Raw genomic sequence first — 24,070 nt, forward strand, 5'->3', positions numbered from 1 at the left:
TGGTACCTCAAAAAGGTAACGAAGTCTCGAATATGTTACTACTTCTATTTGTTATTATTTTTTTTTCTTAACGTAGTTAGGTAGGGAGCAAAAAATAAATAATGACAACAATAAAACAGGGATATTTGCAAAAATATTGTAAGTATGTGTATAATTAATGCTGGGCTGTTGTATATTAACATTTTTATACTATGTCAGTATGTTGGCTAACTAATAACTAACTGACTAACTTAAACTATAACGTCAGAACGTAACACGTTCTGGAAGTTTACATTTGTTCTACTTTTATTTATTTAGCATCTGGCATATTTAAGGGATGGAAACAAAAATATTTTGCACTTTATAGTGATGGCCATCTTGTAATACATGACACTCGTGGTGGACCAAAGACTGGCTCATTTTTGGTGTCCCGAGATTGTCGAGATATACAGGTAAAAACAACATTAAATAAGTTTACATTTGAGCATTTTTGAGCTAATTTAAAACTAAACATGGTTTTTGCTTTAGGTTGGAGCTGGAATACAAGCCAAAATCCCTCAGTTGCCTTCCTCACATTCTATTGACTGTGTTTTTCTATTAGTAATGAGAGAAAAACGATTTCTATTACTTGCTGATAACCGAATGGAATTTGAGTATGTTATAAAATCGTGTTTGGAGATGAATGTTTATATTTTTATTATTTGTAATAAATATTAAACTTAAAATTATTTGAATTTTAGCACATGGATGCAAGTTTTAAACAATGCAAGATCGCCGAATAATGGTTATTCGTCTGGTCAACCAGTTGGTCAATACCCAACTGCATCTGGTAGTTACAATCAAGCACCACCATTAAACTATGCACAGCAGCCTGCTTACCCACCACAACCAACTGTACCGACAGGAAATTATCAAGCTGGTTATCCAACTTCACCACCTAGTGGTTATCCATTTGCACCACCTTATGCCTCAGCTTCAAATGGTGCACCTGCCAGACCATCGGGACCAGCTCTTGGATTTGAAAACTTATCCCTAAACCCATCACCACATCAACCCGGTCCATCTGGGTATAATTCATACCCCCAACCACCACCTCCACCCCAACAGTACCAACCAGGACCATCATACCCACCACAACAACCATCTGCTTATCCCCCCCAACCTCCCTATTCTCAAGGCTACCAACAGCCTCACTACCCACAGACGCAAGGCTATGCACCTCAACAACAGTATCCTGGTTATAGCGGTGGGTCAGCATACAACCACAATCAGCAGCAAGGTTATTACAACAACAAACCACAGAAAACTTCCGGTCTTGGTAGTTTAGGGGGTCTTGGAGGTATGTTAGGATCATCGGGACTAGGCAGTGTCCTAGGAGGCGGTGGAAAGAAGTCAAAGAGGAACAAAGCACTGCTTGGTGGTGGAGCTGCAGCTCTTGTTGGAGGATATGCTCTGAGTAAAGTCGGAAGACGAGGTTCATTTGGTTCATTTGGATCCTTTGGGAGCTTTGGAAGTTTTGGAAGCTGTGGGAGTTAAATTGATGCGCTCGAATCGTTTTTTAATTTTTTTTTATATTTGCGGAGTTCTAAAACAACAATTGTTTTAATACTTTTTTGTAGAAATATTATTTACCTAACTAACAAATTACACAATACCAAAAATTTTAATTTTTTTGTTGTTACGTCGTTATAAAATATTTTGTACAAGATGCACACACTTTTCTTACTAGTTTACTAACCTTAATTTTTTTTAAGTTAAACATAAGAGTAGCAAACTTTTTTTTAATATCAATTCATTTTAACATTAAGTTAATTACCTCTTCTGAAACCCCTATTCTGCATGGGCCATACTTTTACAAGCAGTAGATTTATCAAGTTTAACTAAGTTACTATTTTGTAAAATCTTTTTAGTATTAATTATTCAAGGGTACTTTGACTTTAGCATTTTTCTACTAATACCTTATCACTGTCGTTTGTATTTCAATTAATGCACTACTTTGTGTTGTAATTTTTTTTTAGGTGTACTAGAACTAAATATTAATATGTAGCTGTTACCATACAAATATATATTGCATGTGTTTCGTGAATTGTGTCTATTACCTACATACACATATAAATCCGGGGTGTTTTGTTACTAGTAAATAAAATATATTTTAGTTTTAACCAAGTTACATTGATTTTATTGGGAATTTTGATAGTATTCCCTTGGCAAATTTTCACATAGTAAATCCAAATGAGATACTATATAAAATTCTGTATGGTGTAATATATAAATTGTGGGTTCTGTCATGCAACAGAATTGTGGTCAAGTAGAAATATAAAAAAGTGAACAAAAAAGAATATACATAAAAATAAAAATAATTTAGAATTTCGCGGATCAAACAGAAATTTTTTTCAACTCTGATTTCGTTAAAATATGACAAGAAAAACAAGAAATCGTTTTAAAAAGTAAATACTAACACAAATAATCGTAATCCCATCCAATAACTAACCCGTTTGGCAAGAAAATATTACACGCACTTCTACGGTCTTGACATCGTAATCGCATTTCGGCGTTGACTGTTTTACCAAAAAGTTGTAAAATCGTTAGAAATATTCGGGAAATGTTTAGGTGGTTATTTGCTTGGTTTTCCATAATTCCAGTCTGCGAATTTCGCTGACAATCTGTTGGTGTTCAATCAATAACATTCGAAGTTCGTTTCTTTTAAGTTCAGCCTGCGACTATAGGGAAAACGTTTGTTAATTAGAATAGTTTATATTAAAGTCACATAATATAAAGAGAAAAGTCTTAATATGACAATACGTAATTACTAACATACGTAAAACATATTTAATAAAGAAGTTAAAACCCAATTATAAATTATATTAAATTCGATAAATTGATTATTGTATTAATATATTGAATCCTACGCAAATAACCCCATAGTGACATTTATTTTATTTCGAATTATCATTAAAATATTGGAAAATAAATAGTTAATTGCCATGCGAGAGACAAAACAAATAGATGATCAATGTAGGAATATTAGTTTAACAAAATGCGATCAATATTATATTATTATACCTCGATCTCGTCCATTATAATTCGTGTCGATGTGTTCGCACATTTTCTATCAAGTTCTAAACTTGTTACATCTAAGGGGATTAGTAGCAAAAAAAAACTACGTTAAACTTTAACAATTTATTAGTTAAAAGTTGTTAGTATATTGGTTAATAGAATTTTTAAAACCAAGCAATAAAACTACAGAGGTTTTTGGCTAATCTAACAAAAAATAAACACCTAGCTTTAATTAAAAAACTAACAAACAATAAATTATTTTCTTTAAAAACAAAACATGTTAGCTTGCTAGGTTTACATGCTAGGTTTACGGTTGTTTTTATTTACCTTGATCAATATCAGCTGGTATTTGAGATCCATCGTCACCTTCGACTACACATCTTATCTCCGAATCGGCCCGCGTTAAAACTGGCTTCGATTGGTCAACCTCGATCACGTGATCATTTTTTTCAGTTGTCTTATTTTCCGTCATGTTTAGTAACTTCACCGACGCAGAACCCATATTATGCTGGGGCTGGGAGGTATCGTCTTCTGGGTTGGAAATAGGGGTCTCCGATGGGGGTACGGGGGTGCCTGTTGGTGGAATCGGGGTGGTGTCGTAAGGGGGTAGTGGGCTTGTAGTTAAGGAAGGGGGTTCGTCGTAAGATGCGGGTACTACTACAGAATATGATGTGTTGAGAAGAGGAGGAGTTGTGTCCGGACTTGTTTGGACGTCCACTTTTGATCTTCCGGGAGAGGACGGGGACTGGATGTTGGAAGAAGTCGGGGTCCGGAGGATCGAGGAAGACGGAAGACGAGATATCTCGGGACTTTCCAAAGCTAACAATTAAAAAATTTAAACAAAAAATCTGTAAAAAATAACAACAGCAACATTACTTTAGCAACTTCTTTAAATAACCTAATGTGAACTATTTTGTTTGTTTGTAAACATCAACAGCTGTCTGGATAAACTACACGCTTAGGTTTCGTACTTGTTCCGCTTATATATCCCACATATTCCCAACAGTATCAAACCAAACTTTTTCGGTCAGAGGTAGTTTTACTAATCAGCATCAAACTTTTCCCGAGGAAATATCAATAAAAAAAACTCGTCGAAGCGAGGCCATGAAATACCCCGGCTGTTGCGACACCGTTTTATCATTGTCAAAGCACGAGCAAAACAAGGGAATTAATCAGTTTAAAAGTAAGATAGGGCCGGGTGACGTCAATGTTATCGCAGGGATATTTTGGTACCGAGCGAATTGCAATATATATAATAAACTTATATAGAGCGATGTTATCTACTCGACAAAAAACAGAACCCAACTGGAAATATGAACCGGCAATCACGTGACACCGAATCGTTTACACAGTTTCGCAATAACTAATTTTATTTATTCTAAACTTGTTAATTTAAACTTTTTCATATTTTTACATTTTATGGATAATCAAAGAATGCTAGGTAATATACAACTACAAATACATAATACTTCAAATACATACGCGTTTACACTTGCTCGCATACAAAATATTTTTAATTAAAATTCCTGACACTTTTAAATTACAAACCTAGTTTTTTTTTACTAAAGAACTGTCGATTTTAAGCAACGAACTGATAGTTTGGCGATAACAGTTATTAGTTAAACTTTAAACCTCATACATTAACTGAAGAAAAAAATCCATAAAAGTTTAATCACTTACAAAAATTGTTTTTTTTTTCTAACAAACAGCGGTAAGTGTTTAATACTTTAATCCGATTTAATCATAAGGTTAAGTTGATTAGTCTACGCTGAAAACCGTCGCCATAGCAACGCTGTTTATTAACTATAATGTTGTAAATAAATCTTACCAAGTTTTAACTAGAAAAATTTTCCAGAAAAATTTTTTTTGTAACTTTTTAAACGTTTAGTAAGCTATCTAACTATTTTAAAAATGCTTAAAAACTAAACTTTTTAGTTCTTTTGTTATTGTAAATCAATTAGCATTTAAATGGCGCGATTCTATATATTTACACTCCTACGATAAAGCGTTATTGGAAAATTTGAACTATTTTTTTCTCTTAACATTTAAATGCCATATCCATAAAATTCCAGATTTGTAATATAAGAATTGGCTGAATTGCGTAATTTCTATTCGGTCAATTTACATAATTCTGTTTTATGTTAAAAAATAAACGTAACGTAACTTTATGGCTAGCGAACTGCATTAAACTACCCTACGAATTTAGCTGTACTGACGTTGCCTATATAGTTTATTTAATAAATAAAACTTTAGAACAGATTAAAACATATATACACTTTTTTAAATATAAAACTAATAAAATTTTCAAAACGAAAACGTACTCTAGCAAAAACATAAACAATGCGTAGGTTTAAAACTTTATAATATACTAAACGGCTGTCGTTACAAAAACATATTCCTTTTTTTCTCTGAAAAAATACGTAGCAAAACTAACGCAGTATATACATTATATACTTACTCACACGACTTATACACATTTGAAATCTGGCAATTACATTTATTAGTTTGTAATCGAAAAATTCCAATTATTGATTAACAATAAACGAAAGACTAGTGCGATTTAAAACACAAAAGTAACTTTAAATCCATAAAGAATAAATTTTCCCACCAAATTTTAATAACTTTTTAGTATTTTCATTTGTATTTTTTGTACTAATTAAAAACACTACCAATATACAAATATTATCAAATAATTTTAATTTTCGAATTTTTGAATATTAAAAAAAAAAAAAAAATTTTCACCTGTAATACTCGACTATAATAAAATATTAAATAAACCTATCTTTTATGTAAACCGGGTTTTATTTAATCTTTTATCGATTACTAGTCGTTGATTAAAAGCTATAGATAAACTACCTGGCTTATTTCAGGGTCAGTAATAGCTTATATAAATTTCGACGAGAATAAATGACGTAACAATAACATATTAAAAAATACTCAATTAATACATTTTTATTCAAATTTTCGTTTTTTTTTACTAATAAAAATATTTTTAAACAAGCCCCCGTTTAAAAATTGAATAACATCAAATTATTCTGATAAATGAAATTTAATTTCAAAATTATTAAGCCTGGTTTAGAACTAGAACGCTAGAAGTAAAAGATTGCAAATGGTATCTAACGGGTTTGCGTTCTGCATAAAAACAACATTTAACCGCAGACTTCAATTGACCTGATATAACGACCAGCATGTATTCTAAATTATTGGATTTTCCCAAAACGATCGTTGGAAATTTAAACCCCAAAACATAAAAAAAAGAATAACGCGATTGGATTCATTCCCTTATAGATAAAAACCCATGATATTTTTCGAACAAAGATGAGCTATATTTAAACACAATTCGACTGGTCCAATGCGGTTAAGTGAAAGTGGAGATAAATTGATAACGCGACATTTTATCAGGCAATTGGAGATCAATATGAAATGTATGTTACTGCTATCTGTAAATGACGTCACTAAATTTAAATCGGGCATATGGCACTTAAACAAATAAATTTAATATGGGCAAACAATTCACGACACACCCCGAAATATGGTAGTAAACATAAGGAAGAAAATAAACAGTTTACGTTAGACTTGGGCACTTACCTGCAACATTGAACCGGCAGCGCGGCGTAGTGGTAAGAACACTTGCTACACCCACATAAGGTCGTGGGTTCAATCCCCCATGATCTCATGCTGCAGCGCAGCATTAATCAGCAACATAATTACTGGGCAATTATAATATATAATATCCCAAACTGCCACAGGCAACTCGAGACTGGTTCGGAGTAACTGATGTTACTCTATGTTTAAGTCGCGCATTCGAATATACTAAGCCTGTGGACATTGCATATAAATGAATGTAAAAGATGAAAATACAACTCATAATAAATTTGATTTTTTCTACTTTAACAATAAAGTTAAAGTCACTAACCTGTAGTTAAGTACATACTCTTCTTTGGCGCATCCTTGGTTTGTAATAATGACGTCACGTTAAAAGTCACGTTGTTTCGATGCGGAGTTTCGTTACCCTAACAACATTAAATAAATTACTCGATTACTAGACCTGTAAACGAGCAAATGTGTTCAAAATTTTTAAAAGTTACTTCTTTTTCGGCGGCGTTTAAAAGTCGGTTTAGACGGTCAATATGAGAATTTCCTATATTGGCGTGGGAACCATTTCCCCGAGAAACCGGAAGTGCTGGTTCCGGACTGTTCCATCGCATTTTATCGCCTCTATAGTAAAGCTCTAAAGGATTGTTATTTAGTTAATCGTATAAAGTACTGCATTTAAACTTACAGCTTAATGCTTTAATGTAGGCAATATTGTTTTATATGCGCAATGCGTTAAAAACCCACTTAAACGTACCAGGTTTAATAGGACGAGTCTTCGCAAAAGGGGATACGGCCGAAAGATGTGGCATGTACGGGGTCACAACGCCACCACGCGGAAAGTCGTATATTGGCGTGGTTCGCGGTGGCTCAACCGAGGGAGTGCTTACTTGCCAGTTGTGGTTTGAAACGTACGGTACCGGGAGAAGAAGGCAACGATTTGTCCCACCCGAAGTTCTGGGGAGCGCAGCAGTGGTGTGGGGTCGTGGGGCCTGGGGGGAGATATTTCTTCGCGGGGACGAAAAACCGTATGACGTAGATACGCGATTGTTGCGATGGGCGGGACTTACCCTGTGGCGCAACAATAGAAGGTTATAAAATAGTGAAATAATAAACTTTTATGGCATAAAAATAATAATTTTAGCATAAGTGAACTAAACCAATTAAAATATATTTTAATTTTTTGATTTTTAATTAATTTATTTTTATTTGAATATGAGACTAAATATACTTACACGTCAGGTCTTATGTTGTTACTCGAATCGTTCATCAAAATTCGCTGAAGTCTGACTCGGTTTGTTTGCATGGCATTCTCCTGTCCAGCGACCACGTGACGTATTTCGTCATACATGGATTGATAAAAACGTTCCTCGTCCTTGTCACGCTGATCTGGTGACGCAATCTGCAAGGTTACATGCATGTTTAAACAAATGCAAATAACTATTTAAAAGTAAATGATATATGACCAGCAAGGTATTGTAGTGGTTAGAACACTTGGCTTTACTACATGAGGTCCTAGGTTTAATCCCAGCTGCTCCCATGCTGTAGCACCCCTACATAATAGACTATAACACTAAACAGTATAAACTCATACTTAATTAGTAGCTGATTTATCAGGCAATTATAACCTATATTATCCTAAACTGCCAAAGGCAACTTGGGACCGGGTCAGGGTAACTGATGTTACCCTATGTTTAGGTCTTGAAGACAACCTTTTAACATCAAGAATAAATAAATATATATTTAGTTTACCTATTTTTAACAAAATGGATTAAACAAAATCTTTTAAGACCTCTTTTTGCACACCATCGCTATTAATTATATATCCACACTTTAATAAAGGCTTTAGTAAAGTTTTCATTACCCCATACAAACTGCTACCAATTCTTCCCTCACTTGGTGAAGGTGAAACTTTAAACCTTCCTAACCTAGTGTCTTCATCAATATTGTGATTGGAATTTATTGTGCTGTTTTCCCCCAACACACATTTAGCTAAGTAACTACCAGATGACCCAGACCTTAAATAATAAACAAAAACAAAAAATGGTTCAAAATAAAGTGTAAGAACAGTTATACAATTTAAATTTGAATAAATGTAATTTGTAGAATTTTGGTTAAAATTCATATTAAATTTTTTTTTTGTTTAAAAAACATAAAATAAAAATATTTTACCCAGCAATTTTCTTGATTTCAATAGACATTGGATAATTTGCCCATTTTCCCTTAGCTCTGGTTCTTTTTCTTTCATGTATCATTTCATCAGGATTTTTAAAATTCTAAACAAAATGTTAAAATATTTAAAATAAATTGTTTTATTAAACACTTATGTTTATTGCCTTTTTTATTATTTAAAAGTTTACAATATTCCAGATGTTGTTTATTAAACAGTACAATAATAGTAGGGTAGAATTTCTACAATAACAAATTACATATTAAATATCATACAAGAACATGAAAATTATACATCAATGACCTTAATGTTAATTGTTTTTAGTGTACTTAACCTTTAAAAATACATGTATTTATATACAATACATGAAAATAAAAAAGCATGATTTTTGCTGGTTAATATGAAGGAATAGCACATATCTGTGTACAGTTATTGGTCAAATCATATGAATAACATTTAATGACACTGATAGGGTTAAATCCTATTATTTAACAAACACAATGACCAGTGTAGTGGACACAAAAGGTTAAAAGCCACAATCAATTCATGTGAAAACCTATTGTAATAGAAGGGCCACAACAAATTAACTGTATCAGATGCTTAGAAATCACTTGATATCAAATCTTTAAACATTTAATAGATTTTTTTACATGGCCCCCCTTTGAAATTAATTGTATATACAAAATAGTATTAATGCAGTAAATGAACAATTGTTGTTTACGTTTGAGCAGTAATAATGGAAATATTAGAGTTGATAGCATAAGTAATATGAGTAGCATTTAATCAAACAAAAGCAAGGTATTTATTACCATTGGAAAATTGTCTGAAATTTTTTTATCTAAGTGTCAATATATCAAGTAAACAATTGTGACTAAATATTCTTTAACACATTGCAGATAGTATATTTCAAGAATCAACAAATAAAAATATTTTTGTTGTAAAATTAATAAATAATGTCATTTTATTTAAAACAAAACCTAAAGTATTACCATTTGATCTTTAATAGGAACTGTTAAACCAGCAAATCCTGAATTTAAAGAATGCATTGGGTATCTACCAACAGAACTCTAAAACATAAATAAAACAATTACAAAACTTTTACAAAATAACTACATGTTTAGTTGTAATACTGTGCTGACATTTTTGTTTTGTCAAAAATTCAATAAAATTTTTAAAAAAATTCACAATTCAGAAATTTACCCGATGTGGATTTGAATTGGGAGCTCGTGCAAGTTTAACAACATGACCTCGATAAAAAGTCGATGGAATTGTAGATTTTCGTTCCCTGGGTGGCAAGTATCCTTCTTGGATAAACTAAAATTAAATTTTTAAATAAAATACTAGTAATTTGTCTACAAAACATTTTTTTATACATTTGGCTACAAAAATGGGTTTATCAACTTAAGTTATTTACTTAACAAACTTTAAATTCTATTGATTTAAACAAGTTACTCAAACAAATTTCAATTGTAAAGGGCAAAACCTGACAATAAAAATTTCAGCTAAGTCAACAATAAGGTTTGCTTGTGACAAATTAGGTTTTGTTAACAAAAAGATTTGTTTATTTAAAGTTTGATATTTTTATTACTATGAATGTAAAATAGTTCTAGAAAATCAATGTTACATTATACCAGCAAGTATAGTTATAATTCCATACACATTTAAAAGAGAACTCACATTTTTAATATTTATATAACCTTGCCAATTAAACTGAGAAATTAAAGTTTATTTATTTATTGAAATTTAAATAATGATATGAATTTTAACATATGAACAATTTTTATCATAAATTTACTTTGAAATACCTACCCCACCGAGGTATAAGCCGGTCATATTTCTTGGCATGTCCATTTGAAATTTTCAACTTAACAAAATATTGAACTGAATTTCTGTACTTTTATAAATTGACTTTACACAAATTGCATATATATAATGTTTAATTTACGACGTGATTGTAAAACAAAATCAATTTCCGAGCAAAAACAAGCGACTTGTTATATCTTCTATTTGCTATACACAAAATACCTCGTGTACTAAAGAAACTAAAAAGAAACTCGTTTTATAACTCGCTATGTATGAAGCGTAAACTAAAGCACGCGTATCTGCGTTTAGCCCTTTTACGTCACAATTAAAAAAACGCGTCGTTTGTTACCGAGTAACACCGCGACAAATACATAGCGCTTCAGCGCCGAGTAACGACCACTTAGAGACTAACTAAAAAATTTTTTTGCCAAATACAAAGTAAAATTGTCATTATTAGACGTGGGTAAAAATTAATATTGCATAAAGTATTTAATATACCTTTCTTTTTACACTTTATTAATATAAATATATTTGATTAAAAATTATAATTTGGTACAAACAAAACTACACAAGTTTAAAAGGAAGAAATAAAATTTATACCAGATTTTTATTGAAAAAGAAAAGAAGGTAAGTCTTTGTGTTCGGGGTAACTTGATTGAGTTCCTTCGTTACAAACACTTATACTTGCAACATAATTTGCTCGTTTTATTTGATCAAGTAGTGATAAGTTTGAATATTTTGCTAAAAAGAAAGCCAGGGACCCCGCGAAAGAATCACCCGCACCCTAAAAAAATGTATGGATAAAATTTAATAAAGCCAGCAGCGTGGTACTGTTATCAAAAACCCTTTGCTTCAATTGATGAGGTCCTTTCGATCCCTACCTCTATGTTGCTGAAGCGCCATTTAGTAAGGCTCATTGAACTCCTGCTAAGCTATTATTTAAGCAGCAGCCTAATTATCAGGCAAATATAATCTTTAATATCCTAAACTGCCAAAGGTAACTCTAGTGTGGGTCTGGGTAACTCATGTTATCCTGTTTAGATCGAGAAGTCGACCTTACAACATCAAGGATAAATAAATATGAAAAAAATTACTATTTATTTAATTAACACTATTTTGATATGACTTACAGTACTATCCACAGCATTAATTTTATTTGCTTCTACAAATACCGGACACATATCTGATTTATCCACAAAAACACAACCTAATTCACCAAGTGTTATTATTCCAATTTTACAACCTTTATTAACAAGAATAAGTGAGGCTGCTTTAGCACTTTCAACGTCCACAACATTGATACCAGTTAATACAAATGCCTAAAAATAAGAGGATATTATCCAGACTTAAAGTACATGGCATTTTATTAAAACTATAATTTGAATTGTTTACATAGAAAATTAATATTAAAAATACGTTTATGCCGTATTATTTATAACAATTCTAAACATTTTTTAAAAAAGTTTAAATTGAAATTTATATCTAATTCTACCTCATTTTCGTTGGGGCACATTATATCAGAATGTTCATAAAACTCCAAATCAAGATCTTTATCTGGGGCAGGAGCTGGGTTGAATATGGTAGTCAAACCATTTAATTTTGCTATTTTTAAAGCATACAATGTGGTTGCCATTGGGATTTCAAGTTGGCACAACAAAACCTTAAATTAACTTAACTTATTTAAAAAATAATAAAAATATTTTAAAAATTTTTGACAATCCTTTTTTTCAAATCATAACAACCGAAACTTTGTCAAGATATTTTTTTAAATACAACATACCTTGGCAGATTGAAATAACCCTTTAGCACAATCAATATCTGATGTGGTTACCAACATGTTAGCTCCTGTTACAATAACTATTGCATTTTTACCATCTTTATCAACAGTAATTGGTGCAACACCAGTTGAAGATTCAGATGTCTGTGTAACATGTTCTAAAAAACACAGTTCATGCTTTTTGATAAAATTTGATAAAACACAAAATCATGCTTTTTGATAAAATATATGCCAATTATTGCTTTAAATATACTTTTTAAAAAACTTAAAATTTGGTTAATCACAAAAACTTACCAGCATTAACTCCAACAGTTTTAAAATTTTTAATAAATTCATTGCCATGTGAATCTTTGCCCACTTTGGCGACCATTGCAGTTGTGGCTCCAAGTTTTGTAGCAGCAACACACTGGTTAGCACCTTTGCCACCAAACCCCGTTACAAACCTAATTAATTAGCAAAAAAGGCATTTTAGTAAAATGTATTGTATTTCTCAAAAATACTATTGTAATAAATAAATTATTAATAATAAAAGAAAACAAAAAAGAAAACCCTTTCAAATTTAATAGTACTTATTGATTAAAGGCTGAAGAAAAAAAATCCTAAAAATTATATAATAATTACAAAAATGCTATATATAAAACGTTGCCTTGTGCCATGTATTGTTTCACCAGATAAAGGCAATCTGGGAGCATAAACAATAAGATCCATATTGCAAGAACCAACAACAACAATCTCAGCTAAAAATAAATTTCATTTTAACACAATAATCAGTTATTACAAACACGTTAAAAATTATTTTAATTTTAATTTACAAATAAATCTAACCACCTTTAGCTGTTTGTGAAGCCATAATCTTATAACGTTTGTATTGTGCTTGGCTTAATGAGGCAAAACAATCTATATAAAAAAGCACGTGTCCCTTTATTTACTCAAACACGTGATTTTCTACAGGCGATTACTGAGTGGCTATTTATTTGTTTACATGTAAAACATTGGGTTTCCCCTTTAGTATTATGCAAATGTATTTTCTTGGCCAAAATAATAAAATAGTTAATTAAAATGATTTTAATAAAAATTATATAAATATTTTTGTTTTTCAGGTAGAAGCAATATAAAAAAAAATTATTCATTGTTGCATGCTTTGCAAATAATAACAAAAGAGGAGGATAAAAAAAAGTACGGTGTTTCCCCAGTTATGTTTTTGTTCCGATTTTATTTTGCAATACAACAAACTTTCTAAAACGTAAAAGTAAATAAACCAGTTAAAAGATGATGGAACTATGTACTGGAAGGTATTGTGGAAGAATTAATATTTCTGAAACAAGTAATTTGTTTAATCTATGTTTTCTTTAAATGTAGTTATATTAAAAGAGTTAATTAAAATTTCTGAATATGTTTTAAACCAGACTGCCAGAGTATAATTTTAAAGCATTTTAGTTTTTTAACAGTCCTGCTTTTTTATATAATGTAATGTTCTTTTTTTTTTGTTGTTTTTGGTATGAAGGTAAAATTTATGTCGATTTTTTATAGATGAAACTCTTTGGGGTGAATGCGGGGCCTGTCCAGCTGGTTCAAAATCTAATGCTGAAAAACATTGTATAAAATGTGACCTTAGTCCTTCAGTATATCAATGGCTGTATTTAGCCTTTATGGCTATTTTACCTTTAACCCTACATTGGATTTTTCTTCTTTCAATTAAAAGTCGATGGCAGTGAGTTATGTATTTTTCTAATGTTGCTACACCATTTTTAGTCCTTTACATAGTTAAGTTCACCGGCAGCGTGGTGTAGTGGTAAGAACACTCTCTACACCACACATGAGGTCGTGGGTTCAATCCCAACTGTTCTTATGCCGTAGCGCCCTTGAGTAAGGCGCTATAAATGGTATGAACTCCTGCTGAGCCAGCACTAAATCAGCAGTATAATTATCGGGCAATTATAATCTACAATATCCCAAACTGCCACAGGCAACTCAAGACTGGGTCGGAGTAACTGATATTACTCTATGTTTAAGTCGTTCATTCGACTTTCTCACATTGAGGATAAAGATATATACAAAAAAAAATGGTTTGTGTTTTTAAACAAATAAATGTTTTTTTTTGCAGAATGTTTATTGCAATGCACCTCTTGTGCTCTATTATTGAAACCATTGTTTCTGCCATCCTTACATTACTATCAACAGAAGAATATGGCAGTTTTAGAATTGTTACTTGTAGTGTTAATCAAATTTCAGACTGGTATACTGTGTTTTATAATCCTAAAATTCAATATACAACAACGATTCCTTGTGCACAGGAAGCTGTATATCCTTTGTAAGTTATGGTTAATTTAAAAACCCACATACATAATTTAAGTACAGTTACAATATGAACCGGCAGTGTGGTGTAGTGGTAAGAACTCTTGCTACACCACACATGAGGTCGTGGGTTCATTCCCCACTGATCTCATGCTGTAGCGCCCTTGAGTAAGGCGCTATAAACGGTATGAACTCCTGCTGAGCCAGCACTTAATCAGCAGCATAATTACCGGGCAATTATAGTCTCTATAATATCCCAAACTGCCACAGGCAACTCGAGACTGGGTCGGGGTAACTTATGTTACTCTATGTTTAAGTCGCGCATTCGACTTTCCCACATCAAGGATAAAGATATATACAAAAAAAAATAAAAATATAGGGTTAGGTCTTAAAATACGCCTTTTTTGTGTTTTTCTAACAAGGGGGTTTTTAATTTTTAGATATTCTATGGTATTTTTAAATTATCTTTACTCTCTTGTTTTGCTGTTAATATTGCGACCTCTATTTTTACCACTAATTTTGGGAGATAAAAATATTCGAAAAGAAGGTCATAGACTTATATATTCAGCGTTATATTTTCATCCTATATTAACCATTGTTCATGCTACTTGTGCTGGTCTAATTTGTAAGTATTGTTGTCATTGGAATTTAATTAGGGTGTAAACTCTGTTAGAATTTGTAAAAAAAATATTTTAATTTTTAGATTACTCATATCCATACCTTTTAATGATAGCTTCAATTGTTGCTTTAATAACATATTATGTGAAATGGACAATTTTAGTGAGTATTCTGAATATAAATTAGTGTTGCCTAAAATATCAAAATTTTCAATCCCAATTATTTTTTTTGTTTACAGACTATCAAAGATTTATTCACTAAAGATTTCTGGCAACAGCATATCTTTATCATGATATGGCATTTTTTGATGTTATCTTTTACAGTTTTTGCTATGGGGAGTGCTTACGCTGAAGCTAGCATCACTCAATATCTACCATACCTGGCTATGGTTCCTTTGCCTTTCGGCTTCTATCTTTTAACAGAGAGATTTACACGACCAGACAGCATTGCCAGTGAAGTATCTGACAGACTGTTATAACATTGAATATCATGAAATCTTTATTCAGGTATATACAGATATCAATAACGGGCAGTGTTGGAAAATGATAAACATCTAAACTACAAAATTTTGAACACTTTTTACTGCACTGTTACTAAAAAATGGGGGTACTCTTGTTAAAGTTTTGAAAGCCAAGTTAGCAGATTCAGCAGCAATGTTATAAACTCATCGTGGTTTTTGATTCCGCATTTGCTTGGGTTTCTCTCTCTCGTTTATCCTTTTCGCACAAATTGCAAATCCAACTTCCCTCTGGAGGTTGCTCCATGCGAGGTTCCAAACAATACATGTGGTAACCTCTGTCACAATCATCACAGAAGAGTAATTGCTCCTAAAAAAATAAGTTTTCATAAAGGCTATGTTACAGCTACTACACATGGTTGATAAATGCCAATTTTTCCTATCAACAAAGTTAAATAAAATAAAATCATTAACTTATTAATAACTTGGGTACTTTGGATTAAATATTAAAACTTACATCGTTATCAGATGTGCCACATAGATGACATGATTTGCATTCAATGCACTGCCAGTTGTATTTTTTAACATTCATTGTCATTATATCAGTAAATTGAAGGCAGGTAGGGTGACCAGACCTAAATTGTTAGCATAGTAATACATTGCATATTTTAGAGTGATTATTTAAAGAGTGTATTTACATATAGATTTAGCATAAACATGACAACCAAAACTCAAGGTTTACCTGCCACAATCAGCACAAGACACCAGTTGCTCTGAACCTCCTGTCTTTTTGTTTTGATCTGCATCACCAAGACAAAAGTCACAATAATTATTATTCCTAGCTGGTCGTTTTCGCTTAGGTCTTGGTTCTGTTTCCTCAGTTTCTACCATTTCAACTAAAATAGCAAGGTTTTTACTAAAGGTTACAAAAGGTAATACTGCACACCACAAAGTACCTTAATTAAGAGGGAATAAACATATATTTTTTTTAAATTTTTGATGCATTATCACTATTACATAAATAATACCAACAGCAGCTGCTTTCTGTGCAGCCAAAGCAGAAGTTCTTGAGGAAGAAGAATGACGATCTTCAGACACAATAGATGACGGACTGTGTCTTCCAGATGGGGTGTACTCCTCATCTCCATCCACTTCATCTTGGTGCACATGCTGAAGATGGTAGTTCAGGCGCTGTTTGTTCTTGTATTTTTTGCCACAATCTTGAGTTTAAATATAAAAAAAGCATAAATACACAGCTTCTAGGCAAAGCAAACAAGATAGAACATGTAATAAATAATTCAATTGCATATGAAATAAAAAAGAATGAGTATATATATGTTAATATATACATGTGGCTTGAATGTTTACTTACATTCACATGTAAGTGGTTTTTCTTTATCTTCTGGCATTCGTATTGCACCAACACTAGTCTGCTTAAAAAACGCTTGTCAAAAAATTTATGCTTTTTTAAATACGATATCTATTTCAAATTCGGAATTCAATTTTTCTTAAATAGTTTAAATTAAATTTTTTTTTAGTAAGTAATTTTACTGACTGGTTTTTGACCCTTTTTTCTCCCTCTCCTGCTCTTTTCGAACTCGTATTCATATTCTTCGTCATCGTCATCCATGTTACTACTTGCCATTACAGGAGTGTCTGGCGTGCGACTCTCTCTGTCCATCAAGGCTTGTGTCAAACTCGGCGAATCATTTGAATTTTCGTTCATCAAATGAGAAACCTCTGAAGAATTTTTTTAACACAATTTTTAATTAAAAAATAAAAAGCTTAATTTCGACAAAAAAGCAAAAAATGATGTACATACTGGTTTAAAATAAACTGTTCCTATAGTTGTTGTCGAAAAAAATTCTACATTTGTGTTGCTTAAACATTTGAGATATTGGATTATATTTAAAAATTGTATTTACAAATATGTATAATATCAACAACATTATTAATGTACCAGCAGCAGAAAGAGAATCAAAGTTTGTCTCCACAATGGGATTAAAACGTGGCCTTTTTTTCCATCTTTTACTCGGATAAGTATAAACTTGATTTGGCTTTAAACCTGGTCCACGTTGCCTAATATATAATATGCAGTTAATAAAAAATAATTTATATAGGCTAATAGTGTAAGAAAAATAAGAGAAGTAGGCTATTGAAATTTAAAAAGTATGCTATTTAAAAATCGTTGAACAAATTTGCACCTTCTCTCAAACCACAAATAACAGTCTCCTTGAGCAACCCTGGTTTGTGCATCTAAGTAGGGAAGTCGCACCTTTAACGAAAACAACATATACATTGTATATATATATAAACAATGATATAATACTTAGGAAATTGCAGTGTTTGATATCATGTAATAATCGGTAGCATTATGTAGTGGTCAAAACATTTGTACTACATGAGTTCTTGGGTTCAACCCCCACTCCCATGCCCCTTTGAGTAAAGCGCTATACATTGTATGTATACATTGTAACTCCTACTAAGCCAATACTTAATCAGGAGTTTAATTCGGCCCAAATATAATCTTTAATATCGCAAACTGCCAAAGGCAACTCGAGACTGTGTCGGTGTAACAAATGTGACTCTATGTTTAGGTCGAAAAGTCAACCTTCCCACATTGAGGATAAATAAATATAAAAAAATTGAAAATGCTAATTTAGCACACAACAGGCGCGGATAGAGTTGATAGTCTTATTTATAGCCTAGGATGAACAATTAGAATGTTTATAAAATAGTTTTTAATTTAACAAGGATTTAGAAATTATTTTTTTTAATTTGTAACTAACAGACTAATAAATGTAAAACAAATTTGAAATGTAAATAATAACTAACCTTCCTTTCGGCCATTAAACGACTGTTATAGGCATGACAATGTTCTATGGCTTCTTTATACAGTGCATCAGGTACTGCTGTTGTTGTAGTTGTTGCTGGTGTTGTCATTTTTTAAAGCATTTAAAACAAAGCAACAAAATAATTTATTGCAAAGCCCGTTTCAATCGCTAAATCAAAATTAAAAAGTTTGGATTTTGTTAATCGCAAGTTGTCGCAATTGAGTTTCTATCAGGGCTTCCAATAAAAAACCCCAAGAATTTTGTTTGCACTTTCAAGCATTTTATAAGTTCTGTAATATCAACTGGGTTGGCCGAGTGGTTAAGGCGTTGGACTTAAGTTCCAATGGACGAATGTCCGCGTGGGTTCGAACCCCACACCCAGTAATCTAATTTTAAAGTTTTAAATAATGCTTAATAATAAATGTTAATTTAAAACTGGATAATTTTACACTCAGTTTTACAATTTACATTTTTTTAAACAATGAAAGAATTATATAAGAAAAAACTACGTTTACAAATGCTAGTGTTTTTTAGTAAGGTCTGCATTTGATTCGGGTTTATTAGCATGTCGTTATGGCTGTAACATCCACTGGGTTGGCCGAGTGGTTAAGGCGTTGGACTTAAGTTCCAATGGACGAATGTCCGCGTGGGTTCGAACCCCACACCCAGTAATTGAATTTTATAAAATATTTTTATCAAGTTTATTAACAGCTATAGACAATAAGGGTAAAAAGACAAATATTTATAAGAATTAAGTGAAATTAAAATGTTGAAGAAAATCGGTTTAGTTTGCATTTTGTTTAATGACTTCTTATCGCTTTCTCAATATCGACTGGGTTGGCCGAGTGGTTAAGGCGTTGGACTTAAGTTCCAATGGACGCATGTCCGCGTGGGTTCGAACCCCACACCCAGTAATTTAATTGAAAAAAAAATTTATTAAATTTTCAAAAAAAGTAAAAGTGGGGCTTGTTATTAAATGTTTTGGTAGTTTTATTAAACAGTTTCCAAGTTTTTCTACAAACCGAGTTCCAATAGGCACCTCGGAAATTACAGCATCAGGATGAGGGGTTTTAAAAATCATTTTAGTTTAAATAAAAAAAGCAAAAACTGCGCTAAAAATACTGTGTATGGTTTAATTTCTTATCGAATAAACTAACCTAAAAAAATTGATCGTTTTCTTGACTTACTAATTTAAACTTTTTCACTTCTTTAAGGTAAGACATGCTTATGTAGGACTTGAAAATTTTTAGCACAGTTAACAATTTTTCAAGTTCGATGTGATGCATGAATAAATTTTGCTTATCTTACAAATTTCGTCTTATGTAACAATGGGCCTCAAGATCTTTTAAACAGTTGGCTATTTTTTAAGAACTATGCGATGCATGAATGAGTCGCGGTTGTTTTTAATTGTTAAAATGCGATTTAAAAGAGACTCTTCCACATTTTGATAATGTAAGGCCCGTTCACACGGCGTATGCAACGCAAGGCAACGTAATGCAAGATTTCGCAACCATTTAAAATGAACAGAGTCGTTGCGAAAGTTACGTAAGACTTTGTAAAGTTTTGTGGCTGGAGCGAAATTTAAGCAAGTTTTCGTAAGCGGTATACTTTTATTAGGTATTGTTTATTAAAATTCTAAAAATAAATCCCTAGAACTCGTAAAGTTACGTAACGCAACTCTACGTTACCTTGTCGTGTGAACAGGCTTTAAGGCACTTACCCAACGTCCAACTAGCGTTGCAACTAGTTGTTATTTGGATAAATGTTTGCTCTTGTTGTTATTTGTGGTAAAAATTTGCAATATTCCGGCTGAATTCTTGCCCACATTTTTAGTGCTGTAAATGCACGGAGCCACAGCAAACAAAAAATATTTATAAAGTAAAAATTAAATGACACTTAACGTAAATTTTATCCGCTATTTTTTGTTTTGCAAGCAGAGGATAAATTTGTTATAATTAATCGATATTTTTTTCTTTTATTGACCAACCAACTATGACGGAAACAAGTTATTGTTTTCTTTAATTTTTAATGAGAAAGAATATTCAAAGGTTGCCAAGCCTACTAAAGTATTGTAATATTGACGATTTTTAGAAGTTAGGCTAGAAAAAACTAGGTTGTGATAAATTTAAATACAACTTTGGTTTATATATGAACTTATTTAACTGCTAGACTGCACATTTTTTGTCTATCTATAAAGAAACTAGTAAAAATATTGCCCAACAATAGTTTAATTGTCGGAAAACACAATTAATTGTAAAACTTGCTGTTTAAATAAATTAAAAATTGTTTTACAGACAGATATAGGCTATTTTTTGTATTTTAATAATTATACATATAAACAAAAAGATGGTAAGTTATATATATAAATGTATATACCATTTCTATCTTAAGACTGATTTTAAAATTCTGACATTTAGACATACTAAATTCATTATGTAATTTGGTTGGTCTGCATCGACTTGTGCAATCTTGTGTTTAAATTTATTTAATGTATTATGCACAATTGGACATTATGTCTCTCTTACTTAATTTATAATAAACAAGCATGATTTTAAAGCCTAAGGTTTAATTTTTTATTTGTTTTTAGGGAAATGATCTTACAATGCCGATGGAAATGTGTTCACATTGTAAGTAATAAACACATAAGTTTTTCTAGCAGTTGCTTTAAAGTATTTCTTAAATTAAAACTAAAGTTTTTAATAGTTTTTTTTATATAACTATATATATATATATATATATAGTGTATGTGTAATTAATAACACTTATCTTTTTAGTTTAAATAAATTAATATAACCTTTAAAATGCATGTGTAAAGTAAGATCTTTAAAAAAACAGTAAATGCTTAATAATAGTAAATTGATATTTGGTTTGGCTTATTGAAGAACTAAAGTGATAATCCATATAACCTAATTGTAACAGCTTTCACTTTATAACCATGTACCTAGAATAAAAAATACATATAAATATAGCCTATATACCTATGTTTTTATTTAATTAAAAAAAGTTTTAGTTGGAAATTTAATTTTTTTTTATTTGTTGTTAAGTTGATCCTGATGAAATAGCAAGACTTGGAAAGCGTTTTCGAAAACTGGATTTAGACAACTCGGGTTCGTTAAGCATTGATGAGTTTATGTCATTACCAGAACTGCAGCAAAACCCATTAGTGCAAAGAGTAATTGAAATATTTGACCAGGATGGTAATGGAGAAGTAGACTTTAGAGGTAATGTTATTTCATTATTATGTTGCATGTAACAAATTGTGATTTTAAATTTTTTAACATTTATTAAAAATGCAATACTTATTTTTGTAACAAAGCATTACAAATTATCCCAAAAGAAATTGTGTTTTAAATGTTATTTAAAACAAGAAACATTAAAAATTGCATTTTTTTTATAATAAGTATATATTTATATTAATAATAAACTTTAAAATAATAAAAACTTTGGTTTTTAGAATTTATTGAAGGAGTATCACAATTCAGTGTTAAAGGAGACAAGTCTTCCAAACTCAAGTGTAAGTTAATTAACTTTTAAAGTTTTATATTATAACAAAAACAGTGTTAACTAGAGTTAACAAAATTCCCTATATAATTGTTAAAAAAATTGTGACATATATTACTCACTTAGAAATGTCAAGCCACATTATGAATAAATATTAATAATTTATTGCCTAAAAAGAATTCATTGAAATGTTAGTAATTCTCTAAAGACATTTTAAAATGCATTTTCTATCAAGGTACTGGTAAAATAGGGTCGATTTTTTTAATAGGCTAATTAATAAATATATTTATATATATTTAAAAATTGCAAATTTTACTATATATACATTTGTAGTTGCTTTTCGAATTTATGATATCGATAATGATGGTTTTATTTCGAACGGTGAGTTATTCCAAGTGCTGAAAATGATGGTAGGAAATAATTTAAAGGACGCTCAACTGCAGCAAATTGTGGATAAAACAATTATTTATGCTGACAAGGATGGAGATGGAAAAATATCTTTCGATGAATTTGCTCAGGTCAATAAAAGTTTTATTTTATTATTTTTAAACACTTTTTTGCCAATATTGATGAAGTTTTAACAACAACAAAAAAATTATAACAGGTGGTTTATTTTAATTAGGTATTTGTTTGAATATGTGAAAAAAAGGATATTGTTTTTTCTTTAAAATAATCAATTTTTGTTTTTATATTGGAAATCCTGACCTAACAATGCATTTTTAATTACTTTAGGTTGTTTCTTCTCTTGATGTTCATAAGAAAATGGTTGTTGATGTTTGAGTTCTGTTTTTTATCCATCTTTATTGATAATGGTTTTCGCCTGTTAGTTAACTTCACTGTCAGAACATTATTTTTGAAAATTTCGTCAAGCTTCTACAACAAGTCTAGAAACTTAAACCTTTTTATAATGTTAACTGGCTTAAAGTATTAAAGTTAAGATGAGTAACAAAATATGTGTTTCATAATTGCGCTTTGAATTATTCAAAATAATAATATTTTTTTTAAATATCTTTTAAAACCATTTTTAAAGGTAAAGAGTTAAACATTTAGTTATTTTTGCATTAACCAGTATTTAAAAAAATAACTTTGAACAAATCTTTACAGCTGTTTGTATAACCATGACATGTTTGTTGCGGCTGGTAAAGCAATTAGATTAAATACACCAACTTGATAAAACCCTCACTTGTGTTCGTTATATTAACAATTGATTGCTGTAATTTTGTTCGAGACTATACTTTATATAGAAAATATAATTTGTGTTTTTGTATTTTTTGTGTCATAGTTATTGTATTATAATTTTTAAAAGAAAATTTTCATTTTAAATGAACTTATTTAAATGGATAGTTTAAATTAAATAGATATCTGCAATAAAAGACAGAAACACAAAAATACAATTTTTTCGTGTGATATATTTTGCTTTTAATAAATCTGAGATTATTTGGTTCTTGTGCAGTTATTTTATATATGTGTGCAAATTTAAATATATAATTAATAATATTTTACATTTGTAGTTTACTTGTTTGTACATACTGTCCCCTCCATATTAACCCTGTCATCTAATGTTGCATAAAACTAACCTTAAAGTTTAAAATAATATAGTCTAAAACTGTAGTGTGTGTATTTTCAAACTTTTAAACTGGTACCGAAATTAACAATGTTTATATGGATAAATTAAACGTTATTTCTGGCTGTAGACTATCATGTGTTACTTATTTAGAAAGTTTATTTGTAACGTGTCCCTGATCAAGAATAGATCATGTGTTCACTTATTGTAATTTACAAAATGATAAAAAAATATTTTACATGTTGTTTTCGTAACCACTTTTGCAATGACGCACATTGGCAAAAAATTAAGTATCATCTCCTCCCAACTACATTTGTTAAAGTTTTATGTTTCGCTTTTTATTTAAACTAAAATCGAAAAAGGTTAACATTACGATATCATACGTAAAAGTTAGTTATATAAAGGTTCGTCGTAACTATGA

General features: G+C 30.8%; 6 protein-coding genes and 3 non-coding genes across 10 annotated transcripts; 6 read left to right on the forward strand and 3 right to left on the reverse strand.

The window, feature by feature from the left end:
- Nucleotides 1–72: 72 nt before the first annotated feature.
- LOC145749821 (uncharacterized) lies at nucleotides 73–2,095 on the forward strand. Its single transcript, XM_082565685.1, has 4 exons — nucleotides 73–138; nucleotides 298–431; nucleotides 508–632; nucleotides 720–2,095. Exons 1-4 carry the CDS (start codon nucleotides 102–104, stop codon nucleotides 1,513–1,515), a joined length of 1,092 nt encoding a protein of 363 aa, XP_082421811.1. The 5' UTR covers nucleotides 73–101; the 3' UTR covers nucleotides 1,516–2,095.
- LOC145749820 (uncharacterized) lies at nucleotides 2,044–10,854 on the reverse strand. 2 transcript variants are annotated; one of them, XM_082565683.1, is made up of 12 exons: nucleotides 10,610–10,854; nucleotides 10,001–10,114; nucleotides 9,790–9,867; nucleotides 8,803–8,906; nucleotides 8,495–8,648; nucleotides 7,866–8,032; nucleotides 7,388–7,701; nucleotides 7,125–7,267; nucleotides 6,953–7,049; nucleotides 3,364–3,855; nucleotides 3,043–3,113; nucleotides 2,044–2,699 (listed from the first exon to the last, which is right to left on the reverse strand). In XM_082565683.1, exons 1-12 carry the CDS (start codon nucleotides 10,649–10,651, stop codon nucleotides 2,586–2,588), a joined length of 1,890 nt encoding a protein of 629 aa, XP_082421809.1. In that variant the 5' UTR covers nucleotides 10,652–10,854; the 3' UTR covers nucleotides 2,044–2,585. The 2 variants fall into 2 exon arrangements, with proteins under 2 accessions (XP_082421809.1, XP_082421810.1); XM_082565684.1 differs by lacking the exon at nucleotides 3,043–3,113 and having other exon boundaries at nucleotides 2,577–2,699.
- Nucleotides 10,855–11,207: 353 nt separating this feature from the next.
- LOC145750579 (ribokinase-like) lies at nucleotides 11,208–13,323 on the reverse strand. The gene is made up of 7 exons (XM_082566648.1): nucleotides 13,209–13,323; nucleotides 13,027–13,117; nucleotides 12,675–12,823; nucleotides 12,384–12,538; nucleotides 12,096–12,263; nucleotides 11,734–11,922; nucleotides 11,208–11,387 (listed from the first exon to the last, which is right to left on the reverse strand). The coding sequence occupies exons 1-7, from the start codon at nucleotides 13,228–13,230 to the stop codon at nucleotides 11,211–11,213; spliced, it is 951 nt and encodes a 316-aa protein (XP_082422774.1). The 5' UTR covers nucleotides 13,231–13,323; the 3' UTR covers nucleotides 11,208–11,210.
- A 283-nt stretch (nucleotides 13,324–13,606) lies between these two features.
- On the forward strand, nucleotides 13,607–16,313 carry LOC145749501 (JNK1/MAPK8-associated membrane protein-like). Its single transcript, XM_082565282.1, has 6 exons — nucleotides 13,607–13,704; nucleotides 13,911–14,091; nucleotides 14,485–14,691; nucleotides 15,116–15,300; nucleotides 15,379–15,455; nucleotides 15,532–16,313. The coding sequence occupies exons 1-6, from the start codon at nucleotides 13,650–13,652 to the stop codon at nucleotides 15,769–15,771; spliced, it is 945 nt and encodes a 314-aa protein (XP_082421408.1). The 5' UTR covers nucleotides 13,607–13,649; the 3' UTR covers nucleotides 15,772–16,313.
- Nucleotides 15,775–18,748, reverse strand: LOC145749500 (zinc finger protein DPF3-like). Its single transcript, XM_082565281.1, has 9 exons — nucleotides 18,586–18,748; nucleotides 17,955–18,025; nucleotides 17,711–17,829; nucleotides 17,306–17,490; nucleotides 17,123–17,183; nucleotides 16,779–16,970; nucleotides 16,493–16,646; nucleotides 16,268–16,385; nucleotides 15,775–16,120 (listed from the first exon to the last, which is right to left on the reverse strand). The coding sequence occupies exons 1-9, from the start codon at nucleotides 18,691–18,693 to the stop codon at nucleotides 15,950–15,952; spliced, it is 1,179 nt and encodes a 392-aa protein (XP_082421407.1). The 5' UTR covers nucleotides 18,694–18,748; the 3' UTR covers nucleotides 15,775–15,949.
- A 137-nt stretch (nucleotides 18,749–18,885) lies between these two features.
- Trnal-uaa (transfer RNA leucine (anticodon UAA)) lies at nucleotides 18,886–18,968 on the forward strand. Its single transcript has one exon. It is a non-coding gene; the product is annotated as a tRNA-Leu (tRNA).
- A 204-nt stretch (nucleotides 18,969–19,172) lies between these two features.
- Trnal-uaa (transfer RNA leucine (anticodon UAA)) lies at nucleotides 19,173–19,255 on the forward strand. The gene has a single exon. It is a non-coding gene; the product is annotated as a tRNA-Leu (tRNA).
- A 160-nt stretch (nucleotides 19,256–19,415) lies between these two features.
- Trnal-uaa (transfer RNA leucine (anticodon UAA)) lies at nucleotides 19,416–19,498 on the forward strand. The gene has a single exon. It is a non-coding gene; the product is annotated as a tRNA-Leu (tRNA).
- Nucleotides 19,499–20,876: 1,378 nt separating this feature from the next.
- On the forward strand, nucleotides 20,877–23,778 carry LOC145751679 (calcineurin subunit B type 2). Its single transcript, XM_082567877.1, has 6 exons — nucleotides 20,877–20,933; nucleotides 21,172–21,211; nucleotides 21,629–21,805; nucleotides 22,039–22,098; nucleotides 22,419–22,603; nucleotides 22,818–23,778. Exons 1-6 carry the CDS (start codon nucleotides 20,931–20,933, stop codon nucleotides 22,863–22,865), a joined length of 513 nt encoding a protein of 170 aa, XP_082424003.1. The 5' UTR covers nucleotides 20,877–20,930; the 3' UTR covers nucleotides 22,866–23,778.
- Nucleotides 23,779–24,070: the final 292 nt, after the last annotated feature.

This window comes from Corella eumyota, chromosome 4 (assembly GCF_963082875.1).
Source record: "Corella eumyota chromosome 4, kaCorEumy4.1, whole genome shotgun sequence".
In the NCBI taxonomy this organism is placed as follows: domain Eukaryota; kingdom Metazoa; phylum Chordata; class Ascidiacea; order Phlebobranchia; family Corellidae; genus Corella; species Corella eumyota.

What these genes read in the sequence shown, in the direction of transcription:
- LOC145749821 (XM_082565685.1), top strand. Translation starts at nt 102, where the DNA reads ATGACAACAATAAAACAGGGATATTTGCAAAAATATT. An exon ending in GAGATTGTCGAGATATACAG is followed by an intron (nt 432 to 507) that starts GTAAAAACAACA and finishes TTTTTGCTTTAG; the next exon opens with GTTGGAGCTGGAATACAAGC. An exon ending in GATAACCGAATGGAATTTGA is followed by an intron (nt 633 to 719) that starts GTATGTTATAAA and finishes TTTGAATTTTAG; the next exon opens with CACATGGATGCAAGTTTTAA.
- LOC145749820 (XM_082565683.1), bottom strand. Translation starts at nt 10,651, where the DNA reads ATGGACATGCCAAGAAATATGACCGGCTTATACCTCGGTGGG. An exon ending in CCAATTCAAATCCACATCGG is followed by an intron (nt 9,868 to 10,000) that starts GTAAATTTCTGA and finishes TTTATGTTTTAG; the next exon opens with AGTTCTGTTGGTAGATACCC. An exon ending in AACAACATAAGACCTGACGT is followed by an intron (nt 7,702 to 7,865) that starts GTAAGTATATTT and finishes GTTGCGCCACAG; the next exon opens with GGTAAGTCCCGCCCATCGCA.
- LOC145750579 (XM_082566648.1), bottom strand. Translation starts at nt 13,230, where the DNA reads ATGGCTTCACAAACAGCTAAAG. An exon ending in GGCTTCACAAACAGCTAAAG is followed by an intron (nt 13,118 to 13,208) that starts GTGGTTAGATTT and finishes ATTTATTTTTAG; the next exon opens with CTGAGATTGTTGTTGTTGGT. An exon ending in TGTGCCCCAACGAAAATGAG is followed by an intron (nt 11,923 to 12,095) that starts GTAGAATTAGAT and finishes TCTTATTTTTAG; the next exon opens with GCATTTGTATTAACTGGTAT.
- LOC145749501 (XM_082565282.1), top strand. Translation starts at nt 13,650, where the DNA reads ATGATGGAACTATGTACTGGAAGGTATTGTGGAAGAATTAATATTTCT. An exon ending in TCAATTAAAAGTCGATGGCA is followed by an intron (nt 14,092 to 14,484) that starts GTGAGTTATGTA and finishes TTTTTTTTGCAG; the next exon opens with AATGTTTATTGCAATGCACC. An exon ending in TACTTGTGCTGGTCTAATTT is followed by an intron (nt 15,301 to 15,378) that starts GTAAGTATTGTT and finishes TTTAATTTTTAG; the next exon opens with ATTACTCATATCCATACCTT.
- LOC145749500 (XM_082565281.1), bottom strand. Translation starts at nt 18,693, where the DNA reads ATGACAACACCAGCAACAACTACAACAACAGCAGTACCTGATGCACTG. An exon ending in GTTTAATGGCCGAAAGGAAG is followed by an intron (nt 18,026 to 18,585) that starts GTTAGTTATTAT and finishes TTTTCGTTAAAG; the next exon opens with GTGCGACTTCCCTACTTAGA. An exon ending in TATTTGTGGTTTGAGAGAAG is followed by an intron (nt 17,830 to 17,954) that starts GTGCAAATTTGT and finishes ATTATATATTAG; the next exon opens with GCAACGTGGACCAGGTTTAA.
- LOC145751679 (XM_082567877.1), top strand. An exon ending in TGGAGAAGTAGACTTTAGAG is followed by an intron (nt 21,806 to 22,038) that starts GTAATGTTATTT and finishes TTTGGTTTTTAG; the next exon opens with AATTTATTGAAGGAGTATCA. An exon ending in CAAGTCTTCCAAACTCAAGT is followed by an intron (nt 22,099 to 22,418) that starts GTAAGTTAATTA and finishes ATACATTTGTAG; the next exon opens with TTGCTTTTCGAATTTATGAT.